Source organism: Elephas maximus, chromosome 11 (assembly GCF_024166365.1).
Source record: "Elephas maximus indicus isolate mEleMax1 chromosome 11, mEleMax1 primary haplotype, whole genome shotgun sequence".
Lineage (NCBI taxonomy): Eukaryota > Metazoa > Chordata > Mammalia > Proboscidea > Elephantidae > Elephas > Elephas maximus.
The window spans coordinates 95,180,097-95,197,295 of record NC_064829.1 but is presented as its reverse complement, the minus strand read 5'-3'; the positions used below and the strand labels follow the sequence as shown (position 1 = coordinate 95,197,295).

Here is a 17,199-nt window from a genome sequence, read left to right as displayed (position 1 = left end):
ACTTCAGTCCCTCAGTGGACTTTTCCATTTCCAAACCTCTAAATGTTAGAATGTTTAAAACCTTGGTGTTCAGGGACTCCATCAGTCTGAGACTGGAACTAGATAGTGCCTGGCTATCACTGATCACTGCCCTGACAGGGAACACAACAGAGAATCCCTAACAGAGCAGGAGAACAGAAGGATGCAGATCTCAAATTCTTGTAAAAAGAACAGGCTTAATGGTATGACCGAGATTGGAGGGACCCTGATGGCAATGGTCCCCGGACCCTTCGTTAGCCAACTTTCCAGACAGGGATTGGACTAGGCTAGAAGATAGACAATGATACTGTTGAGGAATGAGCTTCTTGGCTCAAGTAGACACATGAGACTATGTGGGCAGCTCAGCTGATGGCGAGATGAGCAGGAAGAGGGGGACAGGAGCTGGTTGAATGGACATGGGGAATACAGGGTGGAGAGGAGGAATGTCCTGTCTCATTAGGAGGAGAGCAGCTAGGAGTACATAGCAAGGTGTGTATAACTTTTTGTATGAGGGACTGACTTGCTTTGTAAACTTCCACCTAAAGCACAATAAATTAATTAATTAAATAAAATAAAACCTTGGTGTTCATCTTTTAATGTACATGTTCTCTGAACATGATGTTATTCTGTTCTTTGTCCTTAAATCATGTTTAAATAGTAAAGTTTTCCAAATTGTTACCTCCAGTCAAGATTTATTCTTCTTTCAGATTTCTTCATTTCTGCACTTTGATATGTAATAACCATCTTGAAGTTGATATGCTTCAGAATGTTCTCTTGAACATTCTGTACGTCGATGATGATTTTCATCTCTTTAAAAGACACTATCGTACTACCCCATGGCTCAAGTGAAATACTTAGCAGTAACCATTTATTCCTCACATTCCTTACCCAACCCCGGCAACAGTGAATGCATCAGTGAGCCTTCTCTTCTTTCATAATGTACCCTCCCTCATTTCCTCCACCCCTTGCTGGCCCTCTCATAAAAACTACTTTTCACAATCTACAGCTACTTTCTTTATAGCTTTCCTTGCTGTTTTTCAGTAGTTTACCAAACTAGAAAATAGACTCCATAAACTTAAGAAATATGTATTTCTAGTACCTTTACTATGGACGTGTGAAAGTTGTTTTCTCCCAAATGTAACATTCTGCATTCCTCACATACCCAACTATACCTGGTAAATAGTTGTCTTACAGTAAGGATTTATGGAGTGAATCAATCTGTCCTTCACCAGTTGGAATCAGGATACCCTCAAACCCCTGTGGTTACAGTGATTTGCTGGTATTTCACATTCTCTGCATGTCTTGCAAGGCCTTATTTAAGAAGTAGCCAAATCTGTATTCATTTATTATGTATTATCTAATTTTGTTTCTACACTAACTGCTTTGGGTTGTTTATATTATTGTAGTTTTATCAGTGTGGAAGGAACACTAAGTGTGGTGTTTTATTTACATTCATATTAGAGGATTGTCACTAAAGATCCACCTTCCATCAATGCATTCTTTAAATGGGTTCGTTCCAAATCAAGTTAATGAAGGGGTTCATTGTTCTTTTCTTTCCTAGAAATTCAGAAAGTTGATGATCATTTGCTCAGGCACTCGCAAAATGGAAGCAGGGTGCACAGCATGGAACAATGCTGTGAACATAATGCATTGGAAAATATTGTTCATCGACACAAAAATCAATTTCTTTTAAGAGAAAATCATGCTATGTTTGACTTACATGAAAAAGCTGTGAAATCAAATTTTTCACCGGCAGTCAACCAGAGCGGAAGCGATGAAATAAAGAACTCTGCTGAGCTTAAGGGAGATGAGAAAACCTTTCTCCATGATGATCAGGAGCAATTTTGTAGTCAAATGAAATTCTCCAAGAGTCAAAAATCCAACAGCATGAAGTCCCAACTCATTCAGCATCAGAAAACTCCCAAAATACAGAAAATGCATGTATGTAGTGAATGTGGGAAAACCTTCATCAAAAAGTCTTTACTCACCAATCATCAGATCATTCATACAGGAGAGAAACCTTATAGATGCAGTCTATGTGGGGAAACCTTCTTTAAAAAGTTCAAGCTCATTGAACATCATCACACAACTCATAAAGGACAAAAACCCTATAAATGCATGGATTGTAGCAAAGCCTATGTCCATAAATCACAGCTCAGTAAACATCAGAAAACTCATATGGCAGAGAAACCCTATATATGCTATGAATGTGGTAAAGGCTTCATCCGGGAGATGCATCTCACTATTCATCACAGAACTCATACTGGAGAGAAACCCTATGTATGCCATGAATGTGGAAAAAGCTTTATCCAGAAGAGAAATCTCACTGTTCATCAGCTAACTCATACTGGAGAGAAACCCTATGTATGCCGTGAATGTGGAAAAGGCTTCATCCAGAAGAGAAATCTCATTATTCATCAGCGAACTCATACTGGGGAGAAGCCCTATATATGCAGTGAGTGTGGAAAAGGCTTCATCGAGAAGTCATCTCTCATTATTCATCAGCGAACTCATACTGGAGAGAAACCCTATATATGCAGTGAATGTGGGAAAGGCTTCATCCAGAAGAGAAATCTCATTATTCATCAGCGAACTCATACTGGAGAGAAACCCTGTGTATGCAGTGAGTGTGGAAAAGGCTTCAACCATAAGGGAAATCTCATTGTTCATCAGCGAACTCATACTGGAGAAAAACCCTATATATGCAGTGAATGTGGAAAAGGCTTCAACCAGAAGGGAAATCTCATTATTCATCAGCGAACTCATACTGGAGAGAAACCCTGTGTATGCGGTGAATGTGGTAAAGGCTTTATCCATAAGGGAAATCTCATTATTCATCAGCGAACTCATACTGGAGAGAAGCCATATATATGCAACGAATGTGGAAAAAGCTTCAGCCATAAAGGAGATCTCACTGTTCATCTGCGAACTCATACTGGAGAGAAACCCTACATATGCAGTAAATGTGGAAAAGGCTTCATTCAGAAGAGATATCTCATTATTCATCAGCGAAATCATACTGGAGAGAAGCCCTATATCTGCAGTGAATGTGGAAAAGGCTTCAACCAGAAGTCATGCCTCATAGCACATCAGATATTTCACACAGGAAGGATGCCCTTTTCATGTAGTGAATGTGGAAAATCTTATTCCCAGAAGTCAAGTCTCATTAGACATCAGAAAATTCACACAGGAGAGAAACCCTTTCGATGCAATGAGTGTTGGAAAGCCTTTGAAACAAAGCGAGAACTCACTGTACATCAAAGATCTCATAGAGGAGAGACACCGTATGGCTGCAATGAATACGGAAAAACTTCTGCCTATGATTCTAACTTTTATTCACATAAAAGAAAACACAAAAGAGGGAAACGTGTAGATTCAATCAAGGTGGAAGACCCTTCCGCAGCTCATCACAGCCCATCACATGCCCACGATCTCATGCCAGAGAAAAGCCCAGCTAATACAGTGACTATGAAAATGTCTTCTGTGGCCGCTGAGACATCAGTAAACATCAGTAGGCTCCTAACTAATAGGAACATAGTCCTTGTGGGACAGCCTGTTGCCAGATGTGAACCCTCAGGAGATAACAGAGAATTTTTACAGGAGAGAAACCTTATGAACACAGTGAATGTGGTAGTGCCCATGAACGCAGTGAATGTGGTAGTGCCTGTCAATGCAGTGAATGTAGTAGTACCTTCAGTGTCCAACTGTATTTTATTTTATGCCCCACAAAACGCATAGCATAAACTCAGATACATTCACTGGGGACAAGGGCTGAGCAAAAATTTCTACCTCACTGTATGGCTACATAGTTATCCTGAGGGAAGTCATATGAATGCAGACTGGGAATGCCTGACACACACATCCTATGTAAATATGGGCTTTGATATTGAGACATCTGATGTTAGCACAAACACATCAGTTGTTCTGTTGTGCCAGTTAAATGAATGAAAGCCTGAGTAAACCTCTGTGGGGAAAATAAATACTGTGAATTTTTAAAACAGAAAAGATCATCAGTATCTGGAATGTTGCTATAAGTGCAGAGCCACATAGGATTTGGTTGGTGGGAAGGGCGCAATACTGAACTGGTGGGATATGGGACACATATATATAAGTTCTGTTTCCCCAGATTAGTATGAAGGATGAACTGAAAACCAGACTGTCTACCATACATAATAGAACTGTATATTATGCAAAAGGTCCTATGAAACTATAGCCTTAAATTGAGTCTACTCATTAATGTAACAAATGTTTGTTACATACTACCTTTGTACCTGGCCCTGTTTCCTGGAGCTGAGAATACGGTGGTGAATAAAAAGGACAAAGGCCATGCCCTCTTGGAGAGAGCATTGGGCTGAATCATATTCAAGTGGAATGTTGATACTCCCACTAATCTAGCCAAAAGATGCAATATCTATATTAGGTGAATATGGAATTCTTGTTACAAGGGGCTTAGAAGTTTTAGGAGTTAGAAAATGCTAAAAAAAATTCTTATAAATTTCTCATCAAAATCTTGTTGGCATTGGGTTAATCCCGACTCACAGTGACCCCATGTGTGTGAGTATCATTTTGCTCCCAAGGGTTTTCCGTGGCTGATTTTTCACAAGTAGATTGCCAGACCTTTCTCCTGAGATGCCTCTGGGTGGATTCGAACTGCCAGTCTTTTGGGTTAGTGAGTGTATTAACCATTTGCACTACCAACGGACTCTTGGGGTATGGACTCGTTTTAATGATACTTAAGCAGCCTAGGAAACAGTTATTTTTTAATGCCCACATCATATCTCAACAGGTAGCGTATAAACTCCTTGATAGTTTTTGTGACTGTTTTTCCCAAAGTTGTTTTAAATTCCTTGATAGTTGTTCTGAGTATTTATACCCAAGTAGATTATAAATAACTTGATAGTTATAACTTGGGACTGTTTAAATTAAAAAATAATAGTAATAATAAAATTAAAAATCAGTTCCTTAGTTGCACTAGCCACATTTCGTGTGTTCAGTAGCCATGTGTGACTAATGCCTTACCAAGTGGACAGTAGAAACAATGAGCAAGACTTTCTAGCCCTTTATATGGCTGGAATGTGTATACTGAGGGAAATCTACATAATTTCCATCATCCCAGAAAATTATATCAGAGAGCACTGGTTTACATGATTTTATGTTCCCAGCACAAAAATACATCTAATATATTGATTTGGAAAAGGAATAAATGAGCTGATGAACTAGTCAAATGATATTTTGTCATTGAAGTGAGTGAGCCATTGGAGGGCAGTTTATAGAACAGAACTTTCCCCCAGGAACTATTTTCATGTGAGATTAGAGAAACTCAATAACTGAACATAAAGGGGACAGTAGGAAAGGAGAAGGATGCCCAAAATAGGTAAAATAAAAAGTAGGGCAAGAACCATACTGTGTAAGAATGGAGGAGAGGACCAGAGATGGGAGGAGTTGAAGTCCTTTTAGGTTGTTTTAGAGGTGAACCCTTTTATCACCTTTGAGGGGTGCCACCATTTCAAAGATGCTGTGTACTCTGTGACCTGCTGATATGAGACGTGATTTCTTTTATCTTCATCATTCTTTCTTTGCTGGAAGCGGGGCTCTTAGCCTCTCTCCTCTATCCATTAAGTTCCATTCCATATATATATATATATAGTGTACTAATTTATAGTGAGTTCCGCTCATAGGAAAAGACATGAAAATATGCCTGCAGAGGCTGTCTCAGAATTCATTGTGAAATCCTGGGTTAGTAGATAATTCACCCCTTCAGAAATAATTTAAAGCAACGTGACCACCCCAGGCACTGTTTCACGCACTGCGGATACAGCAGTGAACAGGCAAACAGCTTTTATGAACCTTACAGTCTAGCAAGGGAGACTTACAGTAAGATGGATAATAAAACATTAGGAAGCATGAGTGCTATGAAGAAAAATAAAGGCTAATAAGTGTAGAGATAGTAATGGAGGAGTATTTTAATAAGAATTTTCGGGGAAGGCTTTTCTGAGCAGATATATAAGCTAAGACCTAAGTTAGCTGAGCTGAGCCACCCGTCATCATACTTGAAAGAAAACACTACAGGACTTTTCTACGTGTTGTCTGTGAGCCAGCTTCCAGCCTCAGGAGTCTCTCTGAAGCTTGCGAAGTAATGCCCGTTGTTGGGTCACGTCCTTCTGGGTCTGGGGCCAGCTCTGCATTCATAACCAGGGCATTCTGATGCACACTTTATTTTGAACATACCTGCCCTACAGCTTGGATTAGTGCTCCCCTCACCAGCCCACACCATAACAGGATGAATTCAGGGTACTTTCCAGCCAAGAATCAGAAATGGACACTGCAGCCCCCACGCCTTCCCCTCCACTCGTCCTGTGAATCTGCACCTGTGGAAATCTCAGAATCCCTGCTATCCTGACATCAACTATGAGGATAATCATGAAATCAAATCCAAATCCTCATTTTTCACTGCTCTTCTGACTCCAGCCACCTATGCAGCACTTCTTTCTCTGACCCTAGCTGCTCGGAGCTAGGCCAGATCTCACAAGTTAAAAAGGACACCATCTTTCAGCCTAGGATTTCAGATGCCAGCTGCAAGCTTTGGAGTGCCCGGGGCTCCCTTTGCTTCTGGCCTGCTGGCTACAGATTCAGGGTTTTCCTAGGACCCTTTTTTTTTTCAAGATGGCAGTCATGAGCTTGGGGTACCCCTGGGCTCCCTCACTTCTGACTTGCTACAAATTTGGGTGTGTTCCTTCTACCCTTCAAGACACCAGCCACAGCTTAGGGGTACCCAGCCATCTCACTTCTAACCTCCTGGGTTCCACTATTCCCTAGGGTCTGGTAATTCCTTGGAACAACACCCAGAACGCTTGTAAAATACTATACCTGAGATTACAGCTTTATTATACCAAAAGAAGATACAAAGATGCACAGTGCCTGGTCTGGGAGAGTTCCCAACATGAATGGTTCGTGTCCCAAAGGACATGCTACCCTCCCATCCACATGGACATCTTTCACCAACCAGGAAACTCATCAACTTCCATGTACAGAGCTTGTATTGGCTTTGTTACGTAGTCATGACTGGGGCCTCAATGCTCAGGCATAGTTGATTGAATCATTACTTACTCCCTCTCACTCCCTAAGGTCATCTGATATCAGGCCAGGAGGTCATCTTTCTGGCTTGGATAGCCCCACTCATTAGCACAAGCCCTCAGGTATTGGTCTAGATAACAGAAGTACCTCAATTACTCAGCATATTAGAAGATTTTAGAGTTATTTCTCAAGAATTAAGGGCAAAGACCAAATTAAGTAAGGTTAATTGTAAGCCCCATTCACCACACCCTGCCATAGCAAGTGCAGTACAATGGATTCTCTTCTTCTGGCCCTGTGTTTGTAAATGAATAATATCTTTTATAAGGATCAGCACAAAGCTGGTTCCTATGAGGTGGAGGCTAAAGATATCCCAAATGTCCAACTTTTCCAAACTGCTGTACTACTCCATTTCTAACATCAAGTACTCCCTCTCTCCTCAGTACTCTCCCTCCCATCTTGGGTTCACTATGACATCTCACAGAATGCATGAACCATATAAAAGAAATGGCTCACACAGTTGTGGAGGCTGTGAAGACCCAAATGCGTGAGTCAGGCATAGGCTTCTCCCAACCCACATGGCTGCAGTAGCTGACGAACTCAAACCGGCAATTCAGACGACAGGCTGGTGAATCAGGTCAGATGATAGGCCACCAGCCCACAGGGTCAGACAGCAGGCCTCTGGCTCAAGTTCCAAGAACCAGAGGTCAACTGATAATGAACCAGACTCAGGAGCCAGATGCAGAGAAAGAGAGAAGAGAGAGCCCCGCCAGGTCATCCACACATATATCTTAGATGCAGGCCACACCCCAGGGAAGGGCATAACTTGAGTAAGAGTAGGACTCGAGTCATGTCCTCCTGCAAGGCTGTGACCCAAGACACACCCTACACCAATTCTGCCTCATCAACATGTAGAGGTCAGGATCCACAACACATAAAATGGAGGACAACCATACAATATTGGCAGTCATGGCCTAGCCAAGGTGACACATGATCCCAACCATCACAGGTTCCATATAACTTATTTGCATAGTCCTACTCAGTCATTGTGTGTGAGCCACAAAGACCATGGCTAGAAGGGCCATATTAAGTAATTCATTACACTGCAGTTTGTAATTCTGCCAAAATAATTGATTGAGCTGAAGTCTTCCCTGTGATTAGTCTATTTTATGCATCTTGCAGGGATTGGTCAATCTGCTATACAAATACAGTAGTGATTTGAAAATACACCCAATGGGATTGAGTGACTTGCACTTCACCAAGGGGATTATTTGGCTCTTTGTCCTTCTGGGAAGGCCATGCCTGAAAATTGACAAGCAGTTTGCCTATACAAGCAGCCAACCACACAGGTTTTTAGGAGAGAGAGAGAAGAGGAGAGAGAACCTCCTAAAAGAGCTGTAATATGAGTCAAGCACTGTAACGCTGAAGATAAGAAGAGCCCAGAAGGTGGCTCAGCAGCAGAGAAATGGTGGCAACAGTACCAGTGGTGGGAACCATGAGAGCAGCAGACAGCAATGGTGGGCCCACGGAGCATAGCTGGGCACTTGGCAGAAAGTTGCCAAGAGAGCTGGGTGCCCCATAAAAAGAAAGCAGCCACAATCCAAGGCCATGTAGGTGGATGCCCTAGCAAACAGCAGTGTGGTACCAAGCTGGCCTGCCTTTGGCAATGGCAGATGTCCCAGCTCTGCTCAGAGCTGCAGCACTAAGACCTAGAGGGGGTCAGGCCTGAGAGCCAAAAGGAGGCCAAGAAGAGACTTGTCCTGAGGGGGACAAGAGGAGGCCTGCAGTGCACTGAAATTACTTGGTATGGCCCTCGTTAGCCAGAGTCTTTGTGACTCACACACAATGATTGAGCAGGACTATGCAAATAAGGTATATGGAACCCTAAAGAAGGGATTGGTCAGTTTTAATATCCCACTAGGCTTAAAATGAGCCATCCTAGACACGGGAGAAGAGGATCTCACCACTACCAAGAAAGAAGAGCCGGGAGTGGATTGCATCCTTTGGACTTGGGATCCACGCTCTGAGAAGCTCCTAGAACCAGGAGACAGAGAGAGAGAGAGAGCCATAACACTGAAGACAGCAAGAATCAGCAACAGAGAAATGGCAGCAGAACCGGGAGACCAGCAGGAGACTGTGAGGTTGGCTTCTCAGCCCTCATAGGGCAAAAGCAGAGTGCCTTCAGGCAGGAGGCTTGCCGATGGAGTAGAGTGCCTCCAGGCACTTGGTGGAGCTAGGTTTGCTGACTCATGGAGCTAGAGCTGAGCACCTTCAGGCTGAGGCTTACTGGCAGAGTGGGGTGCCTCTGGGAATTTATCAGCAGAGTTAAAAGAGCTTTGGAACACTTGTCTGAGCAGGGCAGAGGCCATGGGCCAGAGAGAGGTGTGTCTGTAGGCATGGCTGAGAGGAGGGTGTCCTGATGGCAGAACTGTGTCCTGAGCTTTCCTGAACCTGAATTGTAGCCTGTTACTTCCCTAATAAGTCCCATAATCGTGAGTATTGTCTGTGAGTTTTGTGTGGCAATGGCAACAAATTACAGAACTCAACAGAGCAATGGAGAGTGCCCTGTGAGGGACAGTTGTTACAAGAATTGGTAAAAAGTTTGGAGGGTGGAGGCATGTCTGACCCTCCACCTCATAGCAATCAGCCTTGGTGTCGTGAGGAGGGGGTCACAACGACTACTCCAAATGATTTGTGTCTTTCCACAATGTCTTTATTAATTATTAGGCACACAGGTTCTTGGCTACCCCAGATGCCAGAGATCTCAATTCACCAGGGAAAAGGAGAGAGAAAGCAAGCAAGCTTACGGAAAATGAGGACAGTGTTTGGGCGTTGTAGTTTTCTGGTCCAGGCCAACTCTTGACCACGCCATCGTCGTCGATGGCTTGGATGTCAAATCAGCCTTGATCCCCGAGAATCTCTCATGGATCTCTGTCATGTCTCTGGAGCACAAGGGCTTATCATCTCTTAGCTCTCAATGTATGGCCAAAGCAACGTGTGTTGGGTCGGGAGTGAACTAGGAGTAAACCCAGGCGAGCTGTCGCAGCCCACTGCTTCCTAGCTCATTCAGTCTCGACGCTCAACGTATGACCGAGATAGCGGAGCAGCAAGAAACGTATGTTAAACTAGGGTGAAGGTCGAGAGTAAGCCTGAGCGAGCTGCTGCAGCCTAGTGCTTCCCAGTCCGCAACGTATGACCGAGTTGGCTCTGGTTATGACTCTGAGCAAAGCTGAGTCTTAGTGTCCCTTCTTTTATACACGTTGGAGCTCTTTGAGCCCGTTTGGCTGGTATTGATAAGTCATTGCTTGTGACTTAGTTGGTCCCGGTGTCTTCTGTTGATAAGGTTGTTTTTCTCCTCTAGGTTGCATCATCTTCTTTATCTCCTTTCTTCACATGTTGTTTGCTTTCAGCTAGCCTGCTGTCCACACTTGGGCTGTTGATCATGATTCTCCTTTTCCCTTGTGAAGTTAGAGGAGGTCAGATGGCACCCCCATGGCATTTTTAAAAGGCCTGTCCAGAGGGGGTGGAGAGCAGACCTGCCAGATGTTGCATGCACGGTTAAGAAATTCTGCTTTCTTGCATGGCTGAGAGCATCTGAGAGAGCTGTCCTGGTTGGAAGCTGTCCTACACTAACGAAGAGAGGGATGTTTTCTCTACCTTGGGGAGCTGTTCAGCCTCATCTGTGAGCTTCCTGATCCTGGTTCCTAGTTGTTTCTGTTACTTCACTAAGAAATCACATAACTGTGAGTATGGCCTGTGAGTTCTGTGTGGCCATTAAACAAATTATTCAAGGCAACAGAGAAGTGTAAGTACTGTGGAAGTAACAGCTGGTGTCAGAAATGGTAAAGAAGTTGGAGAGTGGAAGTATGTCTCACTTCCACTTCATAAGAACCAACTCTGTGCTTATGCTGATTCTTATCCCTTGGGAAGTTACACGAGTCCTGATGCTAGACTACACCAAGTCAGATCATTCCATTCCCCGAACTGATCAGTAAAGGTCCCAGGATAGGATGACCAGGCCTTTCCGGAGCCCTGCAAACCTGGTGTTAAACACACCTCTCAAAGGTTGACATCTCAGGTGAAGGAGGCACACTGCGTATCTATGCCTGGTATACACAGCCTCTGCTCCCACACCTGGGATCCTCATAGTCGTAGTGAAGATCGCCCATTACCTGTCCCCATGTCTTCAGTTTCTTCTGGGCTGAGAGACAGTATTATCACATAGTGGTTAGGAGTGAGTCCTGAAGTCACACCGCCTGGGTGTGAATGCTGCCCTGCCACGATCCTGGTGTATAGCCTTGAGCAAGTTACTGAACTTACCTGTGACCCATTTTATCTTTAAAATAATTATCTGCCTCATAGGTGGTGGCGGAATGTAGTTATAACTGCGCCTGGCAAGCAGTCTGTAAAAATGGAGTAATGGGGGCAAATATACTAAGCCAAATACTTAACAGCAACTTTTAACACCTCACTTTCTTTACCTCATCCCAACCCACCAAACCCGGCAACAGTGAATCCATCAGTGAGCCTTCTCTTTCTCCAAAGTTATCCTCATTTCCTCCACTTCCCACCCTCTCTTTCAAACAGTGTTTCACAATCTACAACTACTCTCTTTCCTTGATTTTTTAATGATTTTGGGAGATGCTGATAGGACTATATGATTCATTCGTGAGTGTTGATTGTTAACAGGGTTAGTTGTGATTGTAAAAGCTCTAATTGTAGAAGCAGTAAGTGTGCAAGAGTGAATGAAGAGGGAGGCACTGCTGGATTCCAGCACAGTGGCTGAACCTAAAGTCCCTCAAAGGTCTTGCTATGCTGATACCTCGTGAGGCTCAGAGCAAGGGAATAATCTTAGTTAAATTTTATCAGACACCAAGCAGGGTGAACCCAAGACAACTATTGGAGAACCTGACCAAATCAGATGAATACCCGCAGCAGACCTGAATGGCTGGTACCTGTGTGACCAGAAGCTGACCCACAGAGCATGAGAGCTGAGTACCTTTGTACAGGAGGCTTCCTTGCAGCATGTGGTGTCTCGGGGCATTTGTTGGTGGAGCTAGACATGCCAACCCAAGGAGCAAGAGAGCTGAGTGCCTTCCAGCCAAAGTTTACTGGTGGAGTGAGGTGCTTCCAAGCCATTGTTGGAGGGTCTAAAGAGCTTTGGAACATTTGCATGAGCAGGGCTGATGCAGGCAGCGAGGCCCAAGGTGCCCAGAGGCTGAGGAATCAGGAAGCAGAAGCTGAAGAGACAAGGAACACAAGAAGCAGACCACATCTCCTGTCCAGAGGGGGGATGGGAGGATAGAGAGAGTTGGAAGCTGGCAAAATTGTCACGAAAGGAGAGACTGGAAGGGCTGACTTATTAGGGGGAGAGCAAGTGGGAGTACGGAGTAAGGTGTATATAAACTTATATGTGACAGTCTGACTTGATTTGTAAATGTTCACTTGAAGCTCAATAAAAGTTAAAAAAAAAAAAAATGGTGGAAAAAGAAGCAGACCAGTCTCTACCTCAAATGGTAGGTCCATGACCTCTTGGGTTTCAAAGGGTGGGGCCACAGCCCCATCGGATTCAGAATCAGATCTTCACCAACTGGTTCTGGAGTGTGGGGCTGCCATTCATAAGTGCAAGTGGATGGGGCCAGATCTACTGCCCAAAGCTGAGGGGGGTGGGGCTACCATGCCCAAGGGGCAGAAGAACGGGGCCTGCCGGGTTGAGGGGATAGGGTCACCACTCAGATGGACTAGGAGAATGAGGCCACCCAAAGCTGAAAGCACAGAGTTGCCATTCCAGTAGGCCTGAAGCTCAGGGTCAAGGGACCTCCACTCAGAATCCAGAGTATGTGGCAAACACCCAGAGTCTGGAGGGAAGGGCCATTGGTTAAATGCTCTCAGAGAACAGAGAATTATTTTCAAGTCTCAAGAGGTAATCTACTGACTTGCTTGGTGCCTGCTATCCCTTCTTCCCCTCCAATTCCTCCCATTTGTAATGGAAATGTCTAGGCTATACTTTGGAAGCAGATAACTTGTATTCTAGATTTCACAGATGAAGAGGAATTTTTGGTTTTTGGACTTGGAGTTGATTTAAGACTTTTGCTATGATATGATGGGGTGAATGTGTTTTACATGTGGCAAGGACATGAATTTGGGGAGGCCAAAGGGTAGAATGTTATGGATCAAATCGTGTCCCCCCAAAATGTATGTCAACTTGGCTAGCCCATGATTCCCAGTATTGTGTCTGTCCACTATTTTGTTATCTGATATGATTTTCCTATATGTTGTAAATCCTACCTCTATGATGTTAATGAAGCAGGATTAGAGGCAATTGTGTTAACGAGGCAGGATTTCAATCCACAAGATTAGGTTGCGTCTTGAGTCAATCTCTTTTGAGATATAAGAGACAAGTGAGCCGAAAGACAGGGGGACCTCTTACCACCAAGAAAGCAGAGCTGGGGGCAGAGTGCATCTTTGGATCCAGGGTCCCCGTGCTAAGAAGCTCCTAGACAAGGGGAAGATTGATGACAACGTAACAAAACTGAATCATATGATCCTATCAGCATCTGCCCCCACCCTTTCTTCCCCAGACACATCAGGAAAAGAGGAATCTATTCAGTGGAAATCCTCCCTTGTTCCCCTCATTTGAGTGTAAATACACCCATGAAAGGCTGTAAGCCAGCCACTTCATGCCTTTATCTTCCTTTATTTTAGCCAACATTTAAATTGCTCATATCAAACCAGTATTCTAAGGAGACAAGCATGTTCCTTGGTCTTGAAGAATCTTCTGTTCAGGTTGGAACTTTGAGCATCTGCTTCCATAAGCGAAGTCCAGTCCAGAACAAGCCACCATGTTGCAGCAATCTATACCAGCTCATGGCGTCAAACACAGCTGGCCTAACTTCCAGCATCACAGCAACACGCAAGCCCCCACAGTACAACAAATTGACAGATGTGTGGGGGAAATATTTATAGTATTTAAAGAGTTAAATCTTCACCAACTCAGTTCTGGAGTGTGGTGTTGGCATTCATGAGTGCTAGCAAGATGGGGCCAGATCCTGTGCCCAAAGCTGAGGGGGCAGGACTGCCATCCCCAAGTGACAGAAGAGTGGGGCCTGCCAGGGCCAAATGGGTAGGGTCACCACTCAGATAGACTAGGAGAATGGGTCCACCCAAACTCAAGGGAGCAGAGTTGCCATTCCAGTGGGCCTGGAAAGTGGAGCTTATATCCAGGGCTGAGGGGCCTCCACTCAGAATCCAGAAAGTGTGGCCAATGCCCAGAGTCTGGAGAGGAGGGCCATTGCCTAAATGGTCTCAGAGAACAGAGGATTATTTTCAAGTCTGGAGAGCTAACGCAATGTGTTCTGCTGATCTTGTTTGGTGCCTGTTATCCTTTCTTTCCCTCCAATTTCTCCCATTTGTAATGGAAATACCTACCTTGTGCCTGTTCCACCATCATCCTTGGAAGCAAATAACTTGTGTTATAGATTTCACGGATGAAGAGGAATTTGGCCCCAGGATGGAATTTGGACTTGCAGTTGGTTTAAGACTTTTGGGATGACATGATGGAGTAAAATATGTGGCAAGGACATGAATTTTGGGGGGCCAAAGGATAGAATATTATGAATTGTGTCTCCCAAAAATCTGTTTCAACTTGGCTAGGCCATGATTCCCAGTATTGTATTGTTGTCCACCACTTTGTGATCTGATGTGATTTATCCTGTGTTGTAAATTCTAACCTCTATGATGTTAATGAGGCAGGATTAGAGGCAGTTATGTTAATGAGGCAGGACTTGATCTACAGGATTAGGTTGTATCTTGAGTTGATGTCTTTTGAGATATAAGAAAGAGAATTGAGCAAAGAGGATGCGGACTTCCTAGCACCGAGAATGAAGAACCAGGAGGGGAGTGTGTCCTTTGGACCCAGGGTCCCTGTGCTGAGAAGCTCCTAGACAAGGTAAGAGTGATGATGACAAGAACCTTCCCCCAGAGCTGACAGAAAGAGAATGCCTTCCCCTGGAGCTGGCACCCTGAATTTGGACTTCTAGCTTCCTAGACTGTGAAAGAATAAATTCGTCTTTGTTAAAGCCATCCACTTGTGGTATTTCTGTTATAGCAACACTAGATAACTAAAACAGACCATATTAAGTAATTAACTGTACCGCAGCCACCCCCAGAAGCATTCCATGTACCTTATTTGCTTTAGCAAACTATTTGATCTTTGCATGCTCCTTATTTACATAGTCCCACAGAGTCATTTAATGGGAGTCACAAGACCAGGAATGGCTAGAAGGGCCATATTAAATAATTCACTGCACCTCAAGGTCATACATACCTCAATTCTGCAAACTTTTTATCAATTCTGACATCAGCTATCCTCCCTAGGCACTCTTTACTTTTTTGCAGGGTTCAATAATCCATTGCAATGGCCACAAAGAACTAACAGACATTACTTATCGTTATGTGGTTTATTAATGAAGTAACTAGGTACAACTTGGGATCAGGATCAACAGGCTACAACCCAAGATCTGGATGCATGTAGGCAAAATCTCCCTTCTTCAGTGCAGGACAGCTCTCTCAGCAACTCTTGGCCATGCAGGCTTCCTCTTGCCCCCCTCAGGACATTCTCCTTTAGTCCTCTGAGGACAAGCTCCCCTCCAGCCCCTGAGGGCAGATTCCTCTATTTCCCCTGAGGACAGGCTCCTCTAGGCTCCCTGAGGGTTAGGTCCCATTGGACCCCTCAGGAAAGGTGCCCCTCATAACAAGCTCCTCTTGGCCCTGCTATTTGTCACCACCAATTCTGCCCCAGGGCTCCTGCCATGCCTGTCACCAACAGCTGTGTTACTGTGCCCCTTCTGGGCCTCTCACTGTCATCAGTGTTACAGCCCTTGACCCACGATACAGCTCTTTTAGGAAGCTCCTTGTCTCCTCACTTTCTACTTCTTCTGTCTTCGTTTTTCCTTCTGCTACCCGTCCTGCTTCTTTCTGTCTTAAAAACCTCTGTGGGGCTGGCTGCATATATACACAACTCCTTGTCAATTTCAAAGCATGGCCCCTCCCAGCAGGGGCCACTAGCTGACCAATCCCTCTCAGGTGGCCACAGACATTTCTTTGGCATAGTAGGCTATAGTAACTTTTTTTGAATAGTCTATAGTCACTTCATTTGTATAGTATATTGACCAGCCCCTGCAAGATGCATACCAATCACAGGTCAGGCTGCAGTCCAGGATCAGTCAAAAATTATCAAACCACTTTGTTTACAGGTTACACAGGAAATGTCAATCAACCTGGACAAAAGTAACAAACCCTCTGAGGTAGAAAACTGAGCAAAGGTTACTCCTCAGCTTAGGGGAAAAAAATCTCTCAAGCTGTTTTTCCAAAGAATTAAGGCAAAAGGCTGCATAAAGGAACTCATGTCACCACAGCTTTGGAAGTCACATTCTAATCCAAGGTGTCAAACTGTGAAGGGGGTCTGAGGATACATAACAGGGCCTCCACGTATCCCTCTTTCACGTGAGATCTCGTGTTCTGTGTAGGAGTTTAGGGAAAAATATACCCATCTATCTTGGTGGTGTAGTGGTTAAGTGCTACTGCTGCTAACCAAAAGGTCGGCAGTTTGAATCCACCAGGCGCTCCTTGGAAACTCTACAGGGTAGTCCTACTCTGTCCTATAGGGTCGCTATGAGTCGGAATCGACTCGATGGCAGCGGGTGGGTTTATCTCTTCTGTCCCCCGCGTGTCTGTCAATTTGTGATACTGTGGGGGCTTGTGTGTTGCTGTGATGATGGAAGCTATGCCACTGGTATTCAGATACCAGCAGGGTCACCCATGGAGAACAGCTTACAGCTGAGCTGCCAGACTAAGACAGACTAGGAAGAAGGCCCTGGCAATCTCCTTCTGAAAAGAATTAGCCAGTGAAAACCTATGAATAGCAGCAGAACACTGTCTGATATAGTGCTGGAAGATGAGCCCCCCAAGTTGGAAGGCACTTAAAAGACAACTGGAGAAGAGCTGCCTCCTCAAAGAAGAGTTGACCTTAATGATGTGGATGGAGTAAAGCTTTCGGGACTTTCATTTGCTGATGTGGCATGACTCAAAATGAGAAGAAACCGTTGCAAA

The 17,199-nt window shown here is 44.3% G+C and overlaps 1 protein-coding gene across 7 annotated transcripts in view; it reads left to right on the top strand.

Moving 5' to 3' along the window:
* The window catches only part of LOC126086036 (zinc finger protein 350-like), a 319,021-nt gene that overhangs the window by 136,598 nt on the left and 165,224 nt on the right, over window positions 1–17,199 (top strand). For 5 of the 7 annotated variants that reach the window (XM_049902007.1, XM_049902005.1, XM_049902009.1 and 2 more), the window contains one exon: window positions 1,580–5,630. The exons of the other annotated variants lie outside the window; for them this stretch is intronic. In XM_049902007.1, the coding sequence (XP_049757964.1) occupies window positions 1,580–3,756 (2,177 nt within the window). In that variant the 3' untranslated portion in view covers window positions 3,757–5,630. Of the gene's footprint in view, window positions 1–1,579; window positions 5,631–17,199 lie in introns of those variants that run through there. 7 annotated transcript variants of the gene reach the window in all.